Source organism: Lactuca virosa, chromosome 7 (genome assembly GCF_052849685.1).
Source record: "Lactuca virosa cultivar CGN04683 chromosome 7, Lactuca_virosa_CGN04683_v6, whole genome shotgun sequence".
In the NCBI taxonomy this organism is placed as follows: Eukaryota; Viridiplantae; Streptophyta; class Magnoliopsida; order Asterales; family Asteraceae; genus Lactuca; species Lactuca virosa.
The window spans coordinates 24,122,851-24,147,269 of NC_136432.1; the positions used below are offsets into that span (position 1 = coordinate 24,122,851).

At 37.1% G+C, this 24,419-nt stretch overlaps 2 protein-coding genes and 1 long non-coding RNA gene across 3 annotated transcripts; 2 read left to right on the forward strand and 1 right to left on the reverse strand.

The window, feature by feature from the left end:
- The first annotated feature begins 12,115 nt into the window (after positions 1-12,115).
- On the forward strand, positions 12,116-14,779 carry LOC145124775 (uncharacterized). The gene is made up of 3 exons (XR_013715711.1): positions 12,116-12,643; positions 13,049-13,143; positions 14,604-14,779. It is a non-coding gene; the product is annotated as an uncharacterized LOC145124775 (long non-coding RNA).
- A 594-nt stretch (positions 14,780-15,373) lies between these two features.
- LOC145124774 (nuclear transcription factor Y subunit B-1-like) lies at positions 15,374-17,434 on the reverse strand. The gene is made up of 2 exons (XM_079060235.1): positions 17,360-17,434; positions 15,374-16,050 (listed from the first exon to the last, which is right to left on the reverse strand). Exons 1-2 carry the CDS (start codon positions 17,415-17,417, stop codon positions 15,464-15,466), a joined length of 645 nt encoding a protein of 214 aa, XP_078916361.1. The 5' UTR covers positions 17,418-17,434; the 3' UTR covers positions 15,374-15,463.
- A 6,483-nt stretch (positions 17,435-23,917) lies between these two features.
- LOC145123342 (uncharacterized) lies at positions 23,918-24,267 on the forward strand. The gene has a single exon (XM_079058552.1). The coding sequence runs from the start codon at positions 23,977-23,979 to the stop codon at positions 24,160-24,162; it is 186 nt and encodes a 61-aa protein (XP_078914678.1). The 5' UTR covers positions 23,918-23,976; the 3' UTR covers positions 24,163-24,267.
- The last annotated feature ends 152 nt before the right edge of the window (positions 24,268-24,419 follow it).

Sequence of the window (24,419 nt, forward strand, 5' to 3'; positions counted from 1 at the left end):
ATAGTAATCAAAGATTTCTAAACTTACATCTCTACCTCTAGGACGGATAACCTGTTTTAGGGAAAATATAGGATTTTCCCGGGATAACACCGGCATTTCTAAAACTGATGATTTATTATCCTACTAACGGATATTCATATTCATTCCATGACTCCTTGGATTGTGCATATCTAGTATGAACCGAGAAGTCATGGAAGGAATGGGTTTTCAAACACGCTTTTCATAAGAAAATACATGATTTTCTTGAACAACTCTTTTCAAAAGGATTCAAAGAACATTTTCTCACCAAAACTAAATGCTTATGAACTCACCAGCTTTATGCTGATATTCTTTCAAAACTGCTTGTATTCTCAGGGAATTAGTAGACAGGTACTTCCAGGCTTTTGGAGAAGTCGGCGCGTTAGATTCACGTCTTTCGATTTTACTTTTGTCATGAACAAAACTATGTACTAAGACAATGTAAAGCTTATTCATATATGTATTCAATGTTTGGTTGTGTTTACTATGCTTGCTATGATACAACTGTTGTGATACTACGCGTGACGTCAACCACCCCCGAACGTTTCCGCCGTTCCGGTTTGGGGGTGTGACAGATTGGTATCAGAGCTCTTGTTTATAGCGAACTAAGTATACCGAACCACACATGGTATACAACTATAAACATTAAGGGGCCTAAGTGCTCTAAACTAAAAGTATATTTTCAAAAATATAAGTATTTTTATAAAAAGAATACAAGTATACCTAAGTACCCGAACCAGTGTCATAAGTAGAACAAAACAAAAGTATTTGGATGTTGGACATCGCGGTTAAACCTGGGCAATTATGTAATCGTGTCTAGGGTCAATATAGCCTGATCAACTATATTCATTCGAGACATGACCAACATGTGCTTGGGAGTGACTGTGGTGTTGCAGCAAGCCTAAAACTTACCTAGATACCAGAAGAGTTCTAGAATCAAACATAAGGGTTAAAATACTATAGGAGTATTTTAGGGTGCTATAACGAACGAACCAGAAACTTACCCAAGAATCCATCCCTCAATAATCAATCATGTAACTATAATACATTGGAACCATTATTAGATTCGATGCCTATTAACTATCCCTTTACCCCTATCTCGCGTAGATAGCATGGCCGGATTCCATCTCCCTGGTGACCCGTACTTTCCCAACCAAGGAGATGATGGATGGCTTGAGCCACCGCCAGAAGAGAACCATGAGATTCCTTTGGACGATGACTTCGCCGAACCATTTCCTGAAGAGACTGACTCAGAACCCGAAGTCGAGAATCCGCCTCAAGTAGCCCCGATACCAAATCCTAACCCCTGACTTGAGTTCGAAGGCCCAACGCCTATGTGGGTCGGAAGCCTGGATAGATGGAGTCACGAACAAGGCCAACCCCGCCCGTACGATGGGAATCGCCGCTTCTACAATGTAAACGAGGGAGGCTCCGCAGACCGAGCCCTTCCAATCATAGTCCGCCGAGTGGCCCGCAACGTTGAACTAAACGTGGCAGCCATTCAGCGAACTATGGAGCTTGAGGCAGACTCGGATGCCAACACAAACCGCATTCGCAATCTTGAAGTTGCTCACGGGAGAACTATGAGGGACAATGAAGCTTTGCAACAAGAGCTAGCTACCAGTCGAGCTGAGGTCATAGAGCTCCGAGCACGCCAGATAGTATACGAGAGCCGCCTGCTTGACATGGAGCACCAGCTGGCTAACTTAAGGATCCGTCCGAGGAGTGCCCGTCGCCGATAGGAGAATACTCTACTCATCCTTCCTTTTTGGTCTAAGGAATAACTTTCATATTTATGTTCTAAGTAGCTCTTTTCTGTAAACATCTCTGTCCTTCATGTTGCTAAGATTCTTTCCCTGTTAGAATAACTTAGACCTATTTTTAGGTCAAGGGTTCCGAAATATGTGTAATCTCAGTTTCAGCTATGATGGCAACAACTATATTTCAGTTAAAGATGATCTTTGTCAAAAGTATACCTTAGATCGATAGCATGCAAATTAAGCAACTTTATCAAGGTCCTATCACTGTTTTGTCTTCAAAACACGTATCATAGGATGTACTTAGATGATCATTCCTTTTCCCCATCAATTTCATATCAGTCTTCATGAAAAACTTCGATGTCCTAGTCGGCACGGGATGGTTAAGCCCCAAATCGTGCTGATATCATTTGCTTCGAGAAAGCAATTCGTCTCAATCTTTCCCTCTGACGAAGTCCTCACTGGTTATAGTGATAAAAATTTGTTCAAACCTTCGTATCATTTCCTGCGCCAAGGCCCAAAAGTATCTGCGAAAGGGATGCCATGCATTCCTGGCTCATGTGGTTGATGAGACGCAAAAAGTTAAAGGCCTTGAGAGCATCCCCGAAGTCTGCAACTTTCCTGATGACTTCCCCAAAGACATTTCAGGGATTTCTTCCGAGTGTCAAGTTGAATCCCGTATCGACTTGATCCCCGGAACTACCCTTATAGCTAAATCTCCATATCGTCTAGAGCCGACGAAAATATGAGAGTTATCCAGCCAACACAATGAGCTGAACAACAAGGAGTTTGTAAGTTTATTGTATGTGAACTTTATTGCGTTCAAATCGTTCTCTATTCTTGCTAGGACCACATCATGGGGATGTGGGTCGAATCAATGAGAGTCAGATAGCAAAAAACGGAAAATCTTAGTGCATAGATAAACATTTAGGATACATCCAGAGGCAACCATTGTTGCTCACAAGCTTCTTTTCTTGACATGTAGCAGAATCATGCCTCCGAAGAAACGTAACCAACTCACAGGTAAGACGCCAATCCTCCAGATAGACTCAGCTACGTTCCAAGCTACTGTCACAGCAGCGGTGGCAGCCGCCCTAGCTGTTCTTAACGCTAACAACACAAATGTGGGTGGAAGTGTTAATGGCAATCCGAATCTTGGTGTTAACCAATCTCAACAACAAGTGCCTACTAGAAAGGACACACCTGATCTCCAACCTAACATCCTAAAATGAAAGTTCAAAGGGAGTTGTTCGACCCAAAGACCTACTGAGAGGCAACGAATTGGGACAGTCAGTACCCCAGTCATCCTTGCTGTTCCAACACCAACCATACCCTACTGTGGAAATCTCCCACACTGCAACAAATGCAACTACCATCATCATGGAGTCTGTTGAGTGCTGCATTGCACCAGATGCAACAGGAAGGGACACACCGCCCGCGGTTGTAGGACCCTAGTCACGTTCATCACTCCGACTACCAATGTTAGGACAAGTCCAACCTGTTACCTCTGTGGAAGTGTAGGACATTTCAAAAGAGACTGCCCAACAGAGAAGAACAATGAGGAAACAGGAGGAGTCTGACCTCAGAGAAGGAGGAAGCATCGAAGGACCCTGCCTTGTTTTGGTACGTTTTCGAAAACCCCAATAATTGTTCATAATTGTGATTACTTTCTCGTCCGGATTAAATCACAAAATCATTATAAGGTTTAAAGCCCTAATGAGCAAATTATGATAGCTTAGTGGATACTCTAGGGTCAGTTGTAGTTATACACGGCTTGTGTACACCAAACGAACATAGAGAGATCTAGTAAGAACCATTTCATGAAAGTTCATAGTTTCAAAACATCAGAACCTTCGTGTTAGTAGTACCTGTTAACTTCTAGTCAAACACAACAAACACTAGAGACATTCATCCAAGGTCAGCAATGTCCTAACAAAACGATCCTTCCAAACTAACTTAACGCACGATTCTACGACGTCGTCCCGCTTAGTCCGACTGAGTCTATGTTATACCAAACCCTTTTGTCTTAAATCGTTCGATCGGAAAACTCCCGTCACTCGTAACGACAAATTAGATGCGAACTTCAAAAATTCATCACCCTTCGAAAACTCGAAAGTATTCATACGAAGAGTATCACCCACAAAGAAATGGACAGAGTAAGAGGGCTATCCGGACAATTGGAAATACGTCGTGCGACACTCATCTACCCTTAGTTGAACTTTCTCGCAACAAACGGCGACCTTTCCAGCATCAAGGCTGCGCCGTTCGAAGCCCTCTATGGCCGTAAGTATAGATCCCCTCTGTACTGGGCTGACGTGGGCGACACGCAACTAGTCAAGAGTCAAGTCCACGGCAGTACTCTCACGAGTCCTGAAATCATCCGAGAGGCGACTGAAAGGGATCGTACGAAAGGGCTACGCCGATAAGAGACAAAAACCCTTGGAATTCTGGAATTCCAAGTTGATGACCCTGTCCTTTTAAAAGTCTCACCCTGGAAAAAGCCTGATACGCTTCGGAAAGCGTATAAAGCTAAATCCAAGAATACGTTGGACCGTCCGAGATCCTTGCTAGGATTGGTCTCGTAGCATACAAACTCTAGTTATCTTGAGCGCTTAGCAGCGTTCATTCTGTCTTCCTCGTGTCGAACCAAAGAAGTGTCCGTCCGATGAGACACTTGTGGTTCCCCTCGACGATATCGAACTAGACAATAGTCTACGCTTCATTTGGACACACAAATCGAGAAGTCAAGCGAACGAAATAACGTCACATCCCGATAGTGAAGGTCTGCTGGAATGCCAAGCGGGAACCTGAATTCACTTGGGAGCACGAAAATCCAAGAAAACAAAACTACCCCCCATCATTTCCAAGTCCACGGGTTACATCTTTATTCTTGAATTTCGGGACGTAATTAGCTTTAACGGGGGGATGATGTGACACCCCGAAACTTCTACCTTTTTCAACCATTCAACACTATCAATGTTAAACTCGTTTCAGCTATCTTTTAGCATTGTTTTGAGCCTGTTTGGATGATCTAAAGCCTTGTACAACCAAAGTTTGAATTAAGGATGGGTTGGTTTAAGATTTAGGGTTGCAAAAAGGCCAAACACTCCATCAAGAGGAGTGTGGGGCCACACACATGAGTGTGTGGCCGCACACCCGAGTGTGTGGCCGCATACCCATTATCTATATATAGATGAGGCTCATTTTCACTTCATTTCCCTTCTCCTCAACCGCACACACCTCTCTCTCTCTCTCAGGCTTCTTCAACCACAAACCCTCCCAAGACTTCAAAAACGTGAGTAATTCATCCCTTAGCTTGTTGTGCTTGAAGAACCACTTAATCTAAGCCTAGAATCATTGAGTCCCGTCATGTTCTTCATCTCTTTGAAGGAGTGCGGCCGCACACCCACATAAGGTGGCCTCACACTCTTAAAAGACCCTCCAAAGCGAGAGCTGGACTTCCATCTTCGAGTTAGACATGACCATAGCCTTGCTACACCTTGGAAATGGCATTTTGGACACAAAACTTGAAGGGTGTACGACCACACACTCCTGTGTGCGGCAGCACACTCCTGTGTGCGACCACACACACACATCTTAGGACCACAAACCCATTTCTAAGACCCTAAACTTGTGCTACAACCAAGTATGGACCTAGAACACTTCATGGATGCAAGTATGGACCTTGAAACACCTCAAAGACACTTGCCAACATGAGTATACGGCCGCACACCCATGGCCGTACACACCTTTAAGGTGGCCATACACCTCTCTCATGCAATCCTTTAAGGTCCTAACACTTAGTGCAAGTAGTTCCAAGTCCCTAGAGTGGTTCTCCATCACATGTAGTGGTGAAATACCTTCATTTGACTCCTTTATGTGTCATTACGTGTTAATTAGGATCAAATCGTGTTCAAGGCTTCACTTGAACATCCAGCTTTCCGTATCGATCCTTCAATCAAACTACTTACCCGAGGTGAGTTCATACCCCTACATTTTCCGTGTTTTTAATGTTTTCAGGGGGGGAATACAAGCCAAACTCAAAGTATTTTATTAAGTTTAAACTTATTAATACAATCCAACGATTTCCACGTTTAATACAATCCAACGATTTTCCGTGTTTTTAAAGTACTGTTATTCAAGGATAATTATTGTTTTATACTGTTTCTCGCTAGTAAACTAGATTATACAGAATTGTGAGGCTCTACTTCAATACTGTACCCTTAGGTGTACAGGGTTAATCCTATCTCAGTATAACCAGAGTCTCCTGGAGGGAGAGCGTGAGATTTGTGAATAGATCTATTCGGGACTGACAATCCCACACCAGAACTGCTAGCTACAGTTAGGCAGGCATGCCTGTGGTGGACAAATGTCATTTAGCTTAAACGCCTGAAGAACGTTATAAAGGTCTCTAGGTCATATCAAGTATGGTTATACGACTCGCAAATTAGTATAAACTAACTTTGGTTTACGGATTCAAATCTTCATTTGTTTTATTTTGAGTAATAAAACTACTTTTATATATACTGATAGTAATCAAAGATTTCTAAACTTACATCTCTACCTCTAGGACGGATAACCTGTTTTAGGGAAAATATAGGATTTTCCCGGGATAACACCGGCATTTCTAAAACTGATGATTTATTATCCTACTAACGGATATTCATATTCATTCCATGACTCCTTGGATTGTGCATATCTAGTATGAACCGAGAAGTCATGGAAGGAATGGGTTTTCAAACACGCTTTTCATAAGAAAATACATGATTTTCTTGAACAACTCTTTTCAAAAGGATTCAAAGAACATTTTCTCACCAAAACTAAATGCTTATGAACTCACCAGCTTTATGCTGATATTCTTTCAAAACTGCTTGTATTCTCAGGGAATTAGTAGACAGGTACTTCCAGGCTTTTGGAGAAGTCGGCGCGTTAGAGTCACGTCTTTCGATTTTACTTTTGTCATGAACAAAACTATGTACTAAGACAATGTAAACCTTATTCATATATGTATTCAATGTTTGGTTGTGTTTACTATGCTTGCTATGATACAACTGTTGTGATACTACGCGTGACGTCAACCACCCCCGAACGTTTCCGCCGTTCCGGTTTGGGGGTGTGATAGATTGGTATCAGAGCTTTTGAATGATAGGTTGTTAGAACCATAGTGTAAATTATGGATTTCATCAATTTAGAGTTTCATCAGATGCTATTGCTGATATGTTATCTTTCGCTTTCTTCATGTTTATTATCAGTCATTATTTTGCGTTGGAATCTTGTTGGGCCAACCTCTCGCGCTCCACCCACGACACATATCTAGTACGGAACATCTCTGAGAACTACTCCCAAGATACAACAACTCTCTGCTCAACAAAATACGATCCCATAACAAGTCTCCACCAATCCTTCACTCCGGACCTCAGGAGGTTCAGAGCGCACCTGACCTTTTGGTCAGCTAGGCAAGAGCATGTTAAAAAGCATCCCTTAACATCAGATAGCCAACTCATGGCTACGATCGGGTCCTGAACTCCATCAAAAGTTGGGGGCTTCGTATTGTCGAAGTACTGATACTGAAAAACTCGTCTGACACCAATCCCTGCAGCCGCGACGGCTGCAGTGCTATAGCAGCAGCAGCCTCAGACAAAGCAACACATCTGTCATCAAATAAATTCATCATCACGGTCTTGATAGACCCAAAAATCTCCGGTATCTGACCCCGGACAATAGCCAGAACCTCCTCATGGAGGATCTCCTTGATCCTGTCCTCAGACACAACTCGCCCACCCTGACTACCAGCTCCCGATCCCGATATCCATCCTCAAATCGTCTCGTCGTCACCATACTGAAAATATACCAGAGAGATATCAGATAACATGCATATCATAATGGGGGAACCAACTCCCAACAAAGCCCTAGGGGTTGTGACTTCTTTGCTACGCATACAGGTCCTGTGCTTTCAGTAGTACGACCCATACTACCTTCCACACCACCTTAAAGATCATACCTTGGACCATGGTAAGTCCTCAAGTTCCAACCTTTATGTATTATTCTTCTAGTTCTAGATTTTATGCCTTTTTTCATGTTGGAGGTGGTTTGAGTGGATGGATTTTGAGTTTTGGTCCCATGAATGAGATTTAGATCTCATTTTCATCAGTTTGATCTAATCAAGTTCAAGACATGCATCGGGCATGCATGTCCATAAAGCAAATATTTTTATGTAGCTTTTGATGTATGAAAGCCCTCTGGAAAGTTGGAACGGATGGATTAATGGATTAAGGACTTAAGACATTAGGATTTAGCATCAGATGTGGCTCACGACGTGACACTAGGAGTGTCACGATGTGAGAGTGGTTCTTTTCACGATTATTTCGACTGACTGAGCTCACAACGTGACCAAGGAAGGTTCACAGCATGAGGTCTACTGAGTGGGTCAACCGGGACCGAGTTGACTGAGTTGAAGCGAGTTGAGTTGGAATCTGGCCGAGTGTGTTCTCACGACGTGACCAAGGACTGATCACGACGTGAGTATCAATAAATGGAAATGTTGAACGTTGACTTTGACTTTGACCAAGTTGACCCAATTTGACTTAAGGTTATTTTGGGTATTTTGAGCTATAGTTAAGCCTTGGTCTCTATCTTTTGAATAGGTAACCTGTAGAGCCGGTATTCGGGGCAGTGTATTGTTCAACTATTTGTCAGACCGTGAGGTGAATTTTTACTCACTGTACTTTCGGGTCGAAGGCACCAAGGTCGGCCCATTGGATTGATATACATGTTTACCATATGTTGCTATACTGTAGTGATCTGTTAGATCTGTATCCTAATTTATAGGATGTTGCTATGCGGTAGTGATCTTTAGATCTGCCTGTTTGTCTGTTGGCTGGTTATATGTTTATCTGTTATGTATATGTCGACATATTTTGATTTGTGGTTGAGGATTTACTACTTTGTACGTGAAAAAACATATCCGGGGGGGGGGGGAGGATTCCAACCCGATGGTTGATTGGGCCAGAGGGTATTCCATCCTAAGGATGAATGGTCCCGTTGTATATTGGCATTCCAACCCGATGGTTGATTGGGCCCAAGAGTATTCCATCCCGAGGATAACTAGACCCGGGGGTTGAATGGGCCTGGAGTATTCCAACCTGATGGTTGATTGGACCCTACATGCTTGTTTGTATATGTTATCTGTTAGTGTGGTGGTACTTTGGGGGAAACTCACTAAGATTTGTGCTTACGGTTTTAGTTTATGGTTTCATGTACTTCAGAGGATCGTAGGAAAGCAAAGACGTGACCGTGCAAAACTTCTTGTTTTTATGGCTTTGGGTATTAGGAAAACTCTGATTTTGAAATAATGTTTTGGAACAATGACTAGTTTGTAAACAATGATGTTAAATGGTTGATTTTGAAAATTTCAAAATTTATTGTGATTTTTGGAGTGTTACAAGTTGGTATTAGAGCCCTGGTTTGAGTGAAGAAGAGTTTTGAATCTGAAAATTATGATTTTAATCAACTCGTTTTTCCAATCAGTCACATGCTTTTCACATCTCCATAGTTCAAATTGGCAGAAAACTTCAAAGACAAAAGCGAATACAAAAGGATGAAAATTCACTTTCATGCAATCTCAGGAAAGAATGAAGATGATGTTTGGTCTTTGGTGAAGATCGTGAAGGTAATGAAAATTGAAAGGGATACTTTGTCTGAGGGTTTGCTTCATAACTTCCGTTATTCTGTTGTAAGAGCAAATAACATGGAGTATAAGTTCACGGTTTCTGATTTCCCCCGATGAACTTGAATGATCTTATCTCAATTTCGAAGATATTGATCAATGTGGATGTGTCGAAGATTCCAGAGACAAACATAAATGACTTCATTCTCATATTTGGTCATATTAAGGCTTATGTGGATGACTACTATGAATACTTGGCTATTACACATATTGATCTTGCCATAGCTATCAAGAAGACAACAAAAGTGCCACAAAATCTGACGAAGGCAAAATTAAATATTAATGAATTTGAAGATGGAGAAATCATTCATCGACCTTATGGTGTGGTATTCCAGGGAAAGAACAAGAGAGAGAGAGAGAGAAAGAGAGAGAGAGAGAGTTTGACGAAGTTTTTGTTTCGAGTCTCTGATCTGGAAAGATATACAAATTCCCATTTCACAAATATCTTGGTTTGAATCAACAATTTCAAAAAGAATGACGATGGAGATAAGGCAGAAATAAGAAAGATTATCTTGTGGTATATGGAAGTTTAAAGAGAGCTTCTACACACAATGAAGATTATAGCTTGATGTTTCGATTATTCTCACTAAGGGGGAGATTGTAGAGACGAAAGTTGTTTAGTGAGAGTCCAAAGCTGTTTCTTTCATTTGTTGTCTGTATGTGTCGAAAGCCATTGTACTTTTGACATAATATCTATTTACAAGGCATTGTATGTTTCGTTATGTCACGTTTAGTCCTCGTACTTTTTTGAGTATGTTGTATCCTATAAATAGGATAAGTACCTAGAGTTAGAGGGAGATTTCAACATTCAGCTAACATTTTGTACACACACACACACACACACACACACACACTCTCTCTCTCTCTCTCTGTATTCTTCAAACGATATATTGAGCCAATCTAGTTTACCACAAACCACACTGCATTAGGACCTACGCCATAGTATCTCGATGATTTTAAGTACAAATGAGATCATATTACTGATAAGTGCCTTCGTGATACCTCAAAACGCTCGAAAAGTTGACCATCGTCATCAAACAGGAATCAGTTAAAAAATAAGTGAGATCTGATGCCCTAAAAATCAAAATTTCACATTTGACCTACATGGGGTCCATGGATGATAAAATTGGTAAAAACATATTCTCAGGATTTCGTGGATATAAAGAACGTCCAAAACGGAGATCGCATAAGAAAGTTATGCATGTTTTAAGCTTTTAAGCAGGTATATACCTGATTTTACCCGGTACCGGACACTACATTGCTCAGTTTAAGGTAGCTACACAACGCGAAAATACGAACACCATGTCACGGAGACCTGTATATCGAATTTGAATTTCGTTGATTATTTGAAATCACAACGACCGTGCCATTTTCCAGGAACTTTCGAAATAGTTTTACGAGCTCCGAAACTGATGTCACGAAAATCGAGGCAACTTGTGAGTGGGATAAATCAATGAGTGAAAAAAAACATGCTTGCATGCATGCGTATCCCTCAACCAAGAAAGAGTCAACTCTGTGTTTTGAATCATGTTTAGGGGTTGTTTGATATTGATGCTAACTGAGTCAGAAGGAGGGACTCGGTCCTCAATTAGAAGTTGATGTGTTTGATTTTGCCTGTTCATTATCGGACTCGGTCTAAAAATAGTTGATGATTCGGTCCTCATTTCAAAACCTCCTGACCGATTTTTGCCTTTCAGTCGGTCCCAAATTACACGTTTTACCCTTTGTCCTTGAAGCAATTCTTCATTGAATTAGGAGCAAAACAAAACCAAAAGGACCTTACGTTGCTAAAAGACGCAACAAAGAAGACTGAGAAAGAGCGGTATTAGGTAGAGAAAGTAGCGAGACCTTGAGATCAATACCTTATAATGAAGCAATCGCTAAATGATCGCCGATTTCGTCTTTGATTTTGTCATTATTCTCATTGGTCACTTCCCGTTACACAAACACACCCACTTGCAGGTAAGAGATAAAACTTGGGAATAAAGTCAGATATGGTGATAATAAGGAAGCTAAAATAAATAAATAAATAAATTTTATTTTTCATTAAAGCCCTCATATGTTTATATTATTTTCATAAAATCCCTGTTAAGAGTATTTTATTTCATTTCAAGGACAAAGGAGACAATAGGACATGTAGCTATAACAAAAAGAGACGTTATGAATAATTTTATTTTATGGTCCTTTGATTTAAGACAATTTTTTATTTAGATTCGTCATTCATAAATAAATGATAATAAATGATAAGTTAATTAAAAAAGAAATTGACAAGAATGACAATTACAAAAATAAATTGGTAAAAGATAAATAAGAAATTAAAAAAAATAGAACTATGAAAATTAATATTATAAAATAATGTGTTGTACATAAAATGGTAAAATAGTGACTTTTATCGTTTACTACACAGATAGTGAGACATATAATCAAACAAACAACGTAGTTTCAGTCAGAAGGTAATTCAATCAGAATTTCTAATTCTAACTTAGTTAGTAATTATCAAACGAATCAGAATTTCTAACCCAATCAAAATCTAACTCAGTGAGTTCTAACTTAGTTAGTAATTATCAAACAACCCTTAGTTAGCATCGTTTTCTTAATATATCCCCACCATGTTCTCTCTCTCATCTGTTTCTTTCTTTCGTTCCTGTTTCATTGGCAAGGAAAGGAGCATCGGTGGTTTTGACACTAGTCCAGACTCCTCATCCGCCTCCTTCTCTGTCTTACAACACCACCACCACCCTCCATTGACACTACAACCGTCGACTTCGAGCAAGTCACCCCCGAGAGGTCACCGGGAACAGACTGGCAGCTCTGTTCCGACTGTCCTAATCGCTCAACGCCATCTCTCACCACAGTACACGACCTAAAAAACCCTCGCTACATCTCTCCGGTCATACTGCACCGCCATAGGGAAAACCCAGCTCCTCCTGTCGCTCCGCCACCTAAACAGCTTGCTGGCACCGCTGCTGTTGTGAGTTCTGACCACCGTAGCCACCAATCTCGCTGGTACTCTCCCTCCCTTGCCTTCTTTCGTTTGTTGCTTCCAAAAACAACCATCACCGTGAGGGTGGTGTTGCTATCGTGATCACCGAGAAACCTTCACCACCACCTGGAACACCAACGGTCACTCTTACTGTAGGAGGTATCAATCAACCACCACTCTTTTTTTTGTTGCTTCATGAGTCGGGTATCAGTCGAGATCGAAGAGACCAATGATGTGGGTCTCGTTTTTCCTCTTCATGATCTGTAACTTGAACAAGATGGTACTGTGCAAACTTCTTTTGATTTTATTTGGAATCAACCCTCTAGTGTATCATCTTTTCAAATCAGTCCCTTCATTCCAAACTTGGAATTAAAATAAACGGTTTAACCCCTCCCTTGTAATTGTTTACTGATTAAGTCCCTTTCCCCAAACTTTGGTTTAAAATAATTACTTTATCCCCTCCTTTGGTTGAGTTTAACAAAAAACAGTCCATGTAATTAATTGTTTTAGCAAAACCACGCATACTTAGTAATTAATACCCAAACCAGCCTTTGGTTTTATTAGGTAACAAAATAGTCCCGAAGGTTATTTTGAATGCAAGAAGAGTCATGTTCCAGTTTCTCACGATCACACTTAGTTCCCAAATTTACGCGATTAAGGTAAGTGCTTACGACTCCTTTTTAACGTTTTATTATTTTGGGAGAGAATACATATGAAAAACGTATATCGATTATGAAAAATGCATGTTAAACTCATATCTAGTTTAAGTCGATATTTCGTCAAAATAATATATCATGACTAGTTTTTATCATGACATACGTATGTCATAGTGGTTTAAAACATGTTATAACTAGAAAAGATAACTTATATGATACATGTCATAAATTATAAATCATAAGAATATTATGATTTTACGAAGTAATGCGTATCAAAAAAAATATGTGTTACGAATGTTTATCAACTTTGCATTATTTTTACCTATATTATGCATAGATTTGTACATATATTAAATAGATATGTATAAATTATAAAACTTATATCTTGGAATTTATTCACGCACTTGAGAAACTTACTATCTATTTAAGCGAGTAATATACAGTTTTACAAATATATCAAACTTACTCGGGTTTTATAGAACAATTATATCGTATACCTTAGTTAATGACTTTTATAGTGAGACACTATTCATTACCTAAGTTTAACCACTTAGTATACCCACTCGGCTATAACCGTTAATCTTCGGAGCGAGATACGTTTGTATAGATCTATACGGGTTGATACCCCCACCTGCGGTTGCTAGCTACAACCTCGATGGATCAATCGAAGCGGGTGATAATTATCTTTTGTCATTTATCCATGACGTCCAATAAAACATCGTAAGGGGTTATATCTAGTCACATAGCTCGGTTATAGGACTCGCTATAAGCATTAACTGAATTATTTATCTAGAAACCACGGATTCGATTTCTCTTTCTTTAAGCATTAACTGGATTATTTATCTAGAAACCACAGATTCAGTTTCTCTTTCTATAAGCATTAATTGGATTATTTATCTAGAAACCATGGATTCAGTTTCTCTTTTATAAGCATTAAGTGCATTATTTATCTAGAAACCATGGATTCGATTTCTCGTTCTATAAGCATTAACTGGATTATTTATCTAAAAACCACAAATTCAGTTTCTCTTTCTATAATCATTAACTAGATTATTTATCTAGAAACCACAGATTCAGTTTCTCTTTTTATAAGCATCAGCTGGATTATTTATCTAGAAACTATGGATTCGGGTTCTCTCTCTTTTTTTTAAGCATTAGTTGGATCTTTTTATCTAGAAACCACCGATTTGGTTTCTCATTTTATCAAACATTTTAAGTATGTATTTACTTATGATTTCTCTCTTTATCAAACATTTTAAGTATGAATTTACTTATGATTTCTTTCTTTATCAAACACTTATGGATTTACTTATGTTTTTTCTTTTTATCAAACATTTTCAAACATGGTTTTAACTACAAAAGAAATATTTTTTAGACTTATAAAAGTATTATTACTGCGGTTAGTAGAAACCTGTAACTCTCATCAACCTTTGTGTTGACTCTCAAACTGCATGTATTCTCAGGAGATCATAGAACCAACTTTTAGCAGAAGAGATGTTCATGGATTTTTGGCAACCTAGTTTTCTCTGGTTTTTGTTATATCGACTTATCTGTTAAGACAATTCACGCGTTTACTTGTTTATATTATATGTAAGAACCATATATTCAAACTTGAAAGTGGAATGTAACTACTGCATTGTTATTATTGTACTTGTGATGTATATTCAATTTGCTTGTGATCCATGAACTAAGTCGCACAACCCGACGTGTTCTGCCTCCCCGTCCGGGGGTGTGACATCTTAGTTAATCAACTTTTGAAACGGTTGTAATCTTTTGCTTCTATCTTTTGTATGAAAAAACAAGCACTTATATATTTAAACCGCTATGTTCTTATTTCTATTCATTATCTATTAAATCTACCTTCCTTTTGTCCGCAAAAAAGTGAGGTTTTTCATTTTCCCATTAAGTGTTTAATGACCATTGAACTCTAAATCCATTGAATGTCAATATGATATTTTACAATGACAAAGTTTTATTCATTGAAATGAAAATAGACTTGTCACCTCATTCAACTCTCAAATTAAACTTACAATTGTGGATGCTGTTATAAACTAGCTTCTAATAACAAACATAAACTTAATTAAAGTTCAAACCAAAACAAACCAGATCATATATAATAACCTCTCTCCCCTACAATTAGATGCAGACTACTAGCTGCTACTTGATAGGTATGCAAACAATTTACATACCTTGGCAATACAAAACAAAGCAAACCATTTAGAAAGAACTCCTGTTCTATAATTAATATCCTCCATGACTGAAAAAAAGAAACAAACAAACATGCATCCATCATCGTCCCTGTCAGCTGGCATGTATCTCACCCTTACTCTTTATACTGAGCATATGGCTGGAATCCAGCGACAGAAGCAGTTCGCCTAGAAGGGCCACCGTTTGCTGCAGGATCATTCAAGAAACCAGCGACAGTAGCAGGGCCAAACAATTGATCACGCATGCGAAAAACAGGCGCAAAAGCATCGATGTTACCAAATGGCATGGAATTAGCAATATGATCAGCATTAACATCGTCTCTCTTCGTAAGTGATTGACTTCCAGACCCACGTTCTCCACCATCAAGCTCCCTGTAGCGGTGGAGATAGATTGTCAAGGGTTCGATGTAATCATCAAATCCCAGTTTGTTCATTGCCCAAAGAATGTCTTCGGCTGTTATCGTCTTCCTCTGCTCACGCTGGCATCTGTCATTGGCTTCACCAGTCACAAAGCTGATGAACTCAGAAACACATTCTTGGATCGTTTCTTTCGCATCATCGGAGATCTTGGCATGAGGAGGGAGGGACTTTCGCATGATGCGGATCACGTTTGCTATTGGCATGAACATATCTTGTTCTCGAACAAGGCATTCGTTGATGTTGTTGGTGGATTTCGGTGGTGGCTGCATCCAATTCTTTGCTCCTGATCACAATGCCCAATAATACCATATATGTCACCATTAACGAAACTGATATTAAGTATTTCTTTCATTTAAAAGCTATTTAACCAAACAAAGTAAATAAAAAAAAACATGCAAAACTTTGGTCATTTTTGTGGTTGTTTTTTTTTTTAATCTCAAAAGTTAAGGATTTTGGTTGGAAGCCCACAAAACAAAATAAAATGAAAAAAAGTCAACAAGAAACAGAATATCAGATTTATTAATAAAAATTAAAAATAGTTAAAGTTCGTCCTATAAGATACTCTCTCAAACTTAAAAAATAAAAAGGTTTCATTCTATATATTGTTTTATTATTGACTAAATATAAATATATAAATATCTTAATAATTATAAAGAGAAACTTTCAAATTAGATCAAAATTATCAATGTGGGATTAACCCGAGGTTTTGCCTTTTGAATTGAAGACCTCGATTTCTAATCCAGACATTGACGATTTCGTCATTCGCCTCACTTTAAAAAAAAATCTACAAGACTCATAAATAATAGATAGAAAACATTAATAAAAAGAAAAAAAAAACAAACGTTGTTTTCACGGTTTAAGAAAAAAGCTGCTTGGAATTTGAAGTATGTTGGTAGATTTCATCTTATTTATTTTAATAAATTATGTAGAAACTGAATCACCATTCACTAGAACTAAAATTAGGAAATGGATCCCTAAACCAAAGCTACTTGTCAAGTACATAAAACTAAAAATAGAAATAAATATTAAAAAAATAAAAACGCAAAAAGTAAGAGGTGTGTGGGGTCGGAGAGAGAGAGAGAGAGAGAGAGCATGAATGGGATGGATGCCATTTGTTTCCTCATATTTGTCTTTCTTTCTCCCAATCCAAACCATTTTCTCTCTTTTTTCTTTTCAACACAAAAGAAAACCTATTCAAAAATTTTCATCATCCACTTAAATCCACCTTTCTAAAAGAGAAAGATATGTGTTTTGATGGCTAAATCGAATTAGGGTTTTTCCTTTTCTTCTCTATATGTGTAATTATTAGTTATTACAACATTATTAAAGATACATAGCATCATTAGATTTTCAAAACAAAACCATAAAAAGTTTAATTAACAGTGTAACAACTAACAAATCAAACACAATAACCTAATTAACTAAAAATCTCTACATCGGATCATATCAGAGGAAGAAGTTACATTCAGTTCAAACCGAAAGAAACAAATCCACATCTACTTAAACATTTCAACCAAGTAACAAAATAAACACAAAAAGCTCTAAATGTTCAAATTAATGCAATTGAAGCAAAAGGTGTCAAACAATTTTACCAAATGTTGAATGAGGATGGGATCTCTGGTAGCCATGGAAACCTTCGCCATTCGCCATTCCCTCTTTCGCTCTCTTGCTAGACTTTAATTTTAGTACGAATTGAAATTTAATGAAGGCAAGTGACATATAAAGATGAGAGGCGTGTTGATTTGGGAAAATGTGGACAATTATAATGATGACACGTGGTTGAGAGCACGCGGTGAACAACAATCATAAACACACTTCCCACACTCGTTCGATACATTAACTAGTTGGAATACATTAAATTTTCATTGTCACCCCTTGATTTTCAATTAATTTATGCCATTTATTTTATTTTCTTATCACATGATATCTTAATTAACCTTTAATTTTCACATAATGTGATGTGTCACGATACATTACCCACAAACTCATCTTCCATTCTAAGAAATATCCAACTATTCCCAAGTGGTTGAACTCCATGATTCAACGTACTTTTGTTATTTGTATTTTCAAGTCTTGATAATCAAGTTAAAATAAATGTCATAGTACTTTCATATCTGTATTTTAGTTTACTTATTTTGTTGCTAATTACAATTTACAAAAAAACTTTTTTTCAAGAATCACTTTCTTAGTTTCTTTCATATGTTACTATGAGTCTATGACAATGTTAGTAGCCAATTTCTTTATACATATCATGATTTATTAATGTTAAATCTATTTTAATCGAGCCGTGTCAACAAAAAAATTGTTGCACTTCTTATTTATCGTCAATAAAATCCTAGACTTTTTGTTGGAATTATTGTACATATTTTTGTTATTTTTGTATAGCTTAAAATAGTTGAGGGACTATTCTGTAAATATGTGTAGATTTGTTAGCTGGTAGTTAAGTTGGTTAGTTCTCTGGTGTATATATTGGAAATCGTTTTCATTGTAATCAATTAATGAAAACAGAATCTTTTCACAAATTCTCTCGTTCAACATGGTATCAGAGCACTAGCTCGTGATCTTGATTTTTCCGCATTCTATTCAATTTCTTCATGAATTTGTGATTCTTCTTCAATTTGTTCTCTTTTCATTTGTTTCAATCATGTCTGGAAATGGAAGTGATCCAATTTCTCCGATTTCTCAACCATCTTCTTCGTCCACCATTGAAGCTTCTAATCCTCTATTTTTAGCTTCATCTGATAATCCGAGCACTGTTTTGGTTTCAAAAGTTTTTGATGGAACTGGTTTTGCATCGTGGAAAAGATCCATGACTCTCGCGTTATCTGCCAAAAACAAACTCGGTTTCGTAAATGGAACTATTGAAAAACCAGCTGAAAATTCAAATCAATTCGAAATCTGGAATCGAGTCAACTCTATGGTTATCAGCTGGATATTGAATTCTTTATCAAAAGACATTGCTGAAAGTGTATTGTTCTTGCAAACTGCTTGTGATATCTGGAATGAAATAAATCAGCGTTATGAACAAGCAAACAGTGCATTGATCTATCAAATTCAGAAGAAGCTTTTCTCAACTACTCAAGGATCTGAAGATTTTTCATCATATTTTACAAAAATGAAGAAGATATGGGATGAATTGAACATGATTCAAGAGGTTCCGCTTTGCACATGTGGTTCTACAGCCAAGATCAAGAAGTATGTTGAAGAACAAAGACTTATTCAATTACTTATGGGATTAAATGAGTCTTACAAATCAATTCGTGGTCAGATCTTGATGATGAATCCTCTCCCTAGCATTTCTACGGTACATTCTTTGTTAATTCATGAAGAGAGACAACGTGATATCAATTCGGTACCTAACATAATCGTTGATTCTATGGCAATGAATGTTAATCATCAAACTTCAAATTCAAACACTTCTTTCAACAAAAAGAATTTGCAATGTACTCATTGCAAGAAGTCTGGTCATGTCAAAGCAACATGTTACAGAATCAATGGCTTTCCATCTGATTTTAAATTTACCAAATCCAAGAGACAAGATTCTACTGTTCAAAATGTTATTGACAATTCTACCCCTGGTGGAGGATCTGGTGGTTTAGATAAAGCTTCCATTGAAAATTTTACAATTTCTAATGAGCAGTATCAACAATTGATGCAGCTAATGAGTAATCTCAGCAACAATTTCAACAAATCTGTCAATTCTGTGATAACTAATGGTACTATGGACAATTCAGGTAACTTTCTTGATTCAAAAGGAAAGCATGTTTCATATGTTTTCAATGTTGTTAATAACAATAAACAACAATCTTCTTGGATCATTAACTCAGGGGCTACTGATCATATTTGTTGTGATCAAAATCTATTCTCTTCAATTCATACATTCAGTCATTCTCACTTTCTTAGTTTGCCTAATGGTCAATCCATTCCTGTTACCCAATCTGGGAAAGTTCCTATTCATGAGAATATTATTCTTAATGATGTTCTATATGTTCCTCAGTTCAAAAATAATCTCATATCAGTCACTAAGGTCACATCTCAGTTGAAAGTTTGGATTCTTTTCACTGATGAATTTTGTGCCATGCAGGCCCCTTTGTCGAAGAGTAGCTTGATCATTGGAAAAAGAGTTAATGATCTCTATATTCGTGAATACAAGCTTCTCAAACAACCATCAACATCTCAATTTCATTCTTGTCTTTCATGTAATAAAAGCAATGTTCTAAATCTTTGGCACAATAGATTAGGACATTTGCCATTCAATAAGTTGAAACTTTTGTCTCTTGTTTCAAATGAATGTAGTTCCTCTTTTGATTCTTGTGAAATCTGTTCTCAAGCAAGACAACATTCTATGTCCTTTTCAAATAGTGAAACTGTTTCTAATCACATATTTGATGTTGTTCATGTTGATATTTGGGGACCCTATAAAGTTCCTAACTATAATGGTCATAAATTCTTTTTAACCATTGTAGATGACCATTCCAGATGTACTTGGGTACATTTACTCAAAAATAAAAGTGGTGCTTTCAGTATTATCAAAGCTTTTGTCACATATGTCAAGGTTCATTTCAAAACTGAAGTCAAAACAATAAGGACTGATAATGCCTTTGAATTGGGTTCAAGTCAAGAAGGAGCATTATATTTTCAATCTGTTGGCATTTCTCATCAAAAATCATGTCCTTATAAACCACAACAAAATGGAATAGTTGAAAGAAAACACAAGCATTTATTAGAGATTTCAAGAGCCTTATTTTTTCAATCTGGACTTGGCAAATCATATTGGGGTGATTGTGTTTTAACTGCTGCATACATTATCAATAGAACTCCTCTTAAAGTGATCAACAATTCAAGTCCATATGAAGTTCTTTTTAATCAAAATCCCAATTATACCAATTTAAAAACATTTGGATGTTTGTGTTATGTGGGTACTCATTCAAATAATAGAGATAAATTCATGCCAAGATCCAAATCTCGTGTCTTTCTTGGATATCCTTTTGGACAAAAAGGATATAAAGTTCTTGATTTACAGACAAAAGCTATTTCGGTTTCAAGAGATGTGAAGTTTATTGAAGATGTTTTTCCTCTTCATCAAATGTCAAGTTTTAATAATCAGCCAAGATGTTTTCCTCTTATTGTTTCAGACAATGATATCTTTGATAGTCCTAGTAATGTTTCAGAACAGATTCAAGCATCTCCACAAAATGACAATATTACTCCTGCTTAATCACCACAATCAGAAGATATTCATGCTCCCAATGTTGTTGATCCAATTCAACCAAGAAGAACTTCACGAACTCATCATCCTCCTGTTCATTTACAAGACTACATTTGTTATAATGTTACAAATGACCAAAATGCCCCTGATTCTTGTTCTCACACAATTACAAATTTCTTTATTCATTCACCTGATATCAAACAATTTCATTCATCCAATCATGTTCTCTCAAGAACCTTCAATACCAATGTCAAAATCATTGAACCTTCTTTTTACTCTCAAGCTAAAGATGATCCATTGTGGCAAGCAGCAATGAACAAAGAATTTGAAGCTTTAGAAGCCAATCATACTTGGGAAATTGTCCCTTTACCAAAAGGAAAGAAACCTATAGCTTGTAAGTGGGTGTACAAGGTTAAATATAAAGCTGATGGATCTGTGGAAAGGAATAAGGCTCGCCTTGTTGCAAAGGGTTTTACCCAACAAGAAGGAATAGATTACCATGAAACATTTTCTCCAGTGGTCAAGTTCAATACAGTAAGGCGTCTAGTTGCTTTAGCTGTCAAGAAACAGTGGCCAATTCATCAATTTGATGTTAACAATGCATTCTTACATGGTGACCTTCATGAGGAAGTGTTTATGAGATTACCTCCTGGTATGCAAACATCATCCAAAAATCATGTATGTCGATTGAAGAAGTCTTTATATGGCCTCAAACAAGCTTCTAGACAGTGGTATGATAAATTGTCATCTGCTCTTATTCAAAAAGGATTTAAAAGATCAACAAATGATTACTCCTTATTCAAAAAGAAGACTGAAGATTCCTTTATTATTGTTGCTGTTTATGTTGATGATGTCTTGGTGACTGGCAACAATTAATCTGAAATTTCAGATCTCAAAACTCCTCTTCACACAACATTTCAAATCAAAGATCTTGGCCAAATCAATTATTTTTTAGGTCTTGAGTTCAATTCAGTTCCTGATGGAATGCTTATTCATCAACATAAATTCATCAAGGATTTATTAGAGCAATATGGTATTCAGGAAGCTTCCAATGTGAAATCACCTCTTCCCACCAAACTAAAAGATCTTCACTTTTCATCCGATTTTTTACAAGATCCTACTCCATACAGGCAATTAATTGGCAAATTAAATTTTCTTGTTCACACCAGACCTGATATTGCCTTTACTACTCAATTTTTGAGTCAATTCAATAGTCAACCTACACAAGCTCACATGGAAGCTGCAATACATGTATTAAAGTATCTACATGGAACTCTATCTCAATGCTTATTATTCAACAACTCCACTAATTTCAAGCTTGAAGCTTTTTGTGATAGTGACTGGGCAGCTTGTCCCAATACAAGAAAATCTGTCAGTGAATTCTTTATCACTTTGGGAGGAACTCCTATTTCATGGAAATCAAAGAAGCAATCTACTATTTCTTTGTCATCTGCTGAGGCAGAATACAGATCAATGCAACGAATTTGTTCTGAATTAACATGGCTTAATATATTGCTTGCTGAGTTTGAGATTCCAGATATCACACCTATCCCTCTTAAATGTGATAATTTGGCTGCTATATATATATATATATATATATATATATATATATATATATATATATATATATATATATAGATAGCAAAGAATCCTGTATTTCACGAGAGGACAAAACATATTGACATTGATTGTCATTTTGTCCGAGAAAAAGTTCTTGATGGTCTCATTTCCTTATCGCATATTCCTACTAAAATACAACCAGCAGACGTGTTAACTAAACCATTGGGAAGCAAAGATCATGCAGAAGCTCTTGGCAAGTTGGGTTTTGTTTCCCAACTCCCAACTTGAGGGGGGCTGTTGGAATTATTGTACATATTTTTGTTATTTTTGTATAGCTTATAATAGTTGAGGGACTATTCTGTAAATATGTGTAGATTTGTTAGCTGGTAGTTAAGTTGGTTAGATCTCTGGTGTATATACTGGAAATCGTTTTCATTGTAATCAATTAATGAAAACAGAATCTTTTCACAAATTCTCTCGTTCAACACTTTTTCCCTAGAGACGTGGAATAGATAAAAACATATATATTTTATCACAATTATATTTGTACATGTGACACAGTTTGCTTATGTGACATTTTAAATTGTTCGAATGGATGATAATGTGTAAGTAGGCTACTATAAAAAATTGGTCACATTACGACATTTTTAAATCAAACTTTTTTTCCTCAGTTACGCATGAAGCACATACATGTCTTTTTTTTGCACATCTAAACCTGCAATACAATGCAGTAATCAAACGTTTATTGTATAATCAGCAATTAAAAAATATTTTCATGATTTGCAAGGAACCAATGATATTTAATTAAATATACATGATTTTGTATTTGTTCAACAAGTTTAAGGACCTATATAAATATTCGCAAAATATAAAAAGAATATTACGGGTTGGATTGTCTCGGTACTTGGATCTTCATCGTGTCTTGATGAACTTGGGCTTTGTTGTGTTATTTAAAACTTGGGCCTGGGCTTGAGCTAATCGTATGTGTAGACTATGGAATGATGTATAATCGTATATTCCTCAACAACCTAAAGGAAAAAAAGAGGTTAATACGTAATTTGTTTTACGATTTTTCCCATTAAAATAATATGAAAGTTTCAGAATAAGCGATTAATTAATTTAAAATCACAACATACGCAAAATAGATTATTCTAATAAAAACTTATATAAAATAATAATAATAAAATAATCGTCCCAGGACTGACAGGAGGCAACGATTAGTAAATCCAATTTCACTATTTATCCGGATAACGTAACGGCACTTGACCATTTGACCATCAACCGTCACAACGGGTCTGCTGCTAAAAACCGTTTTACAACCGCCACATCCCGTTCCTATAAATACTTACACGTCCATGTATGCAGAAGATACATATATAGAGAGAGAAAGATCGTGAGGCAGAAAGTGGAACGCTTAAGTTCGTAATCGAAGAAGAAGACATGGAGTATGGTTGGGGTGTCGGATCGGTGGTGGCCATGCTCTTTGTGGTGGGATGTTTGTTGTTCTTGCCACTGGTAATGGGGCCGGTGGCACCACCATCATTCCCGGTGCTTCTGATTATTCCGGTGGTGTTGGCTGCTGTTCTCATCTTCCTCATCCATGCCTCCAAGCCTCATGATCATTGATTGATTGATTATCTAATATGTCAATGATTCTCTTCTCTATTATCTATTAATGTTGTTGTCTATCGTACGTATTTTGATTAATATACATGGTGTTTGGTTATCAAATCCCGAGTTCCATCATGGCATCATCCATGCAGTGTTTACTTATTTATTTATTACTCTTCTTCATGCATTTCGACGATTAAATTATATATACATCAAGTATCAAAGGTAATGCATGAAATATACATCCGAATTATGTAATATGTATCAAACCT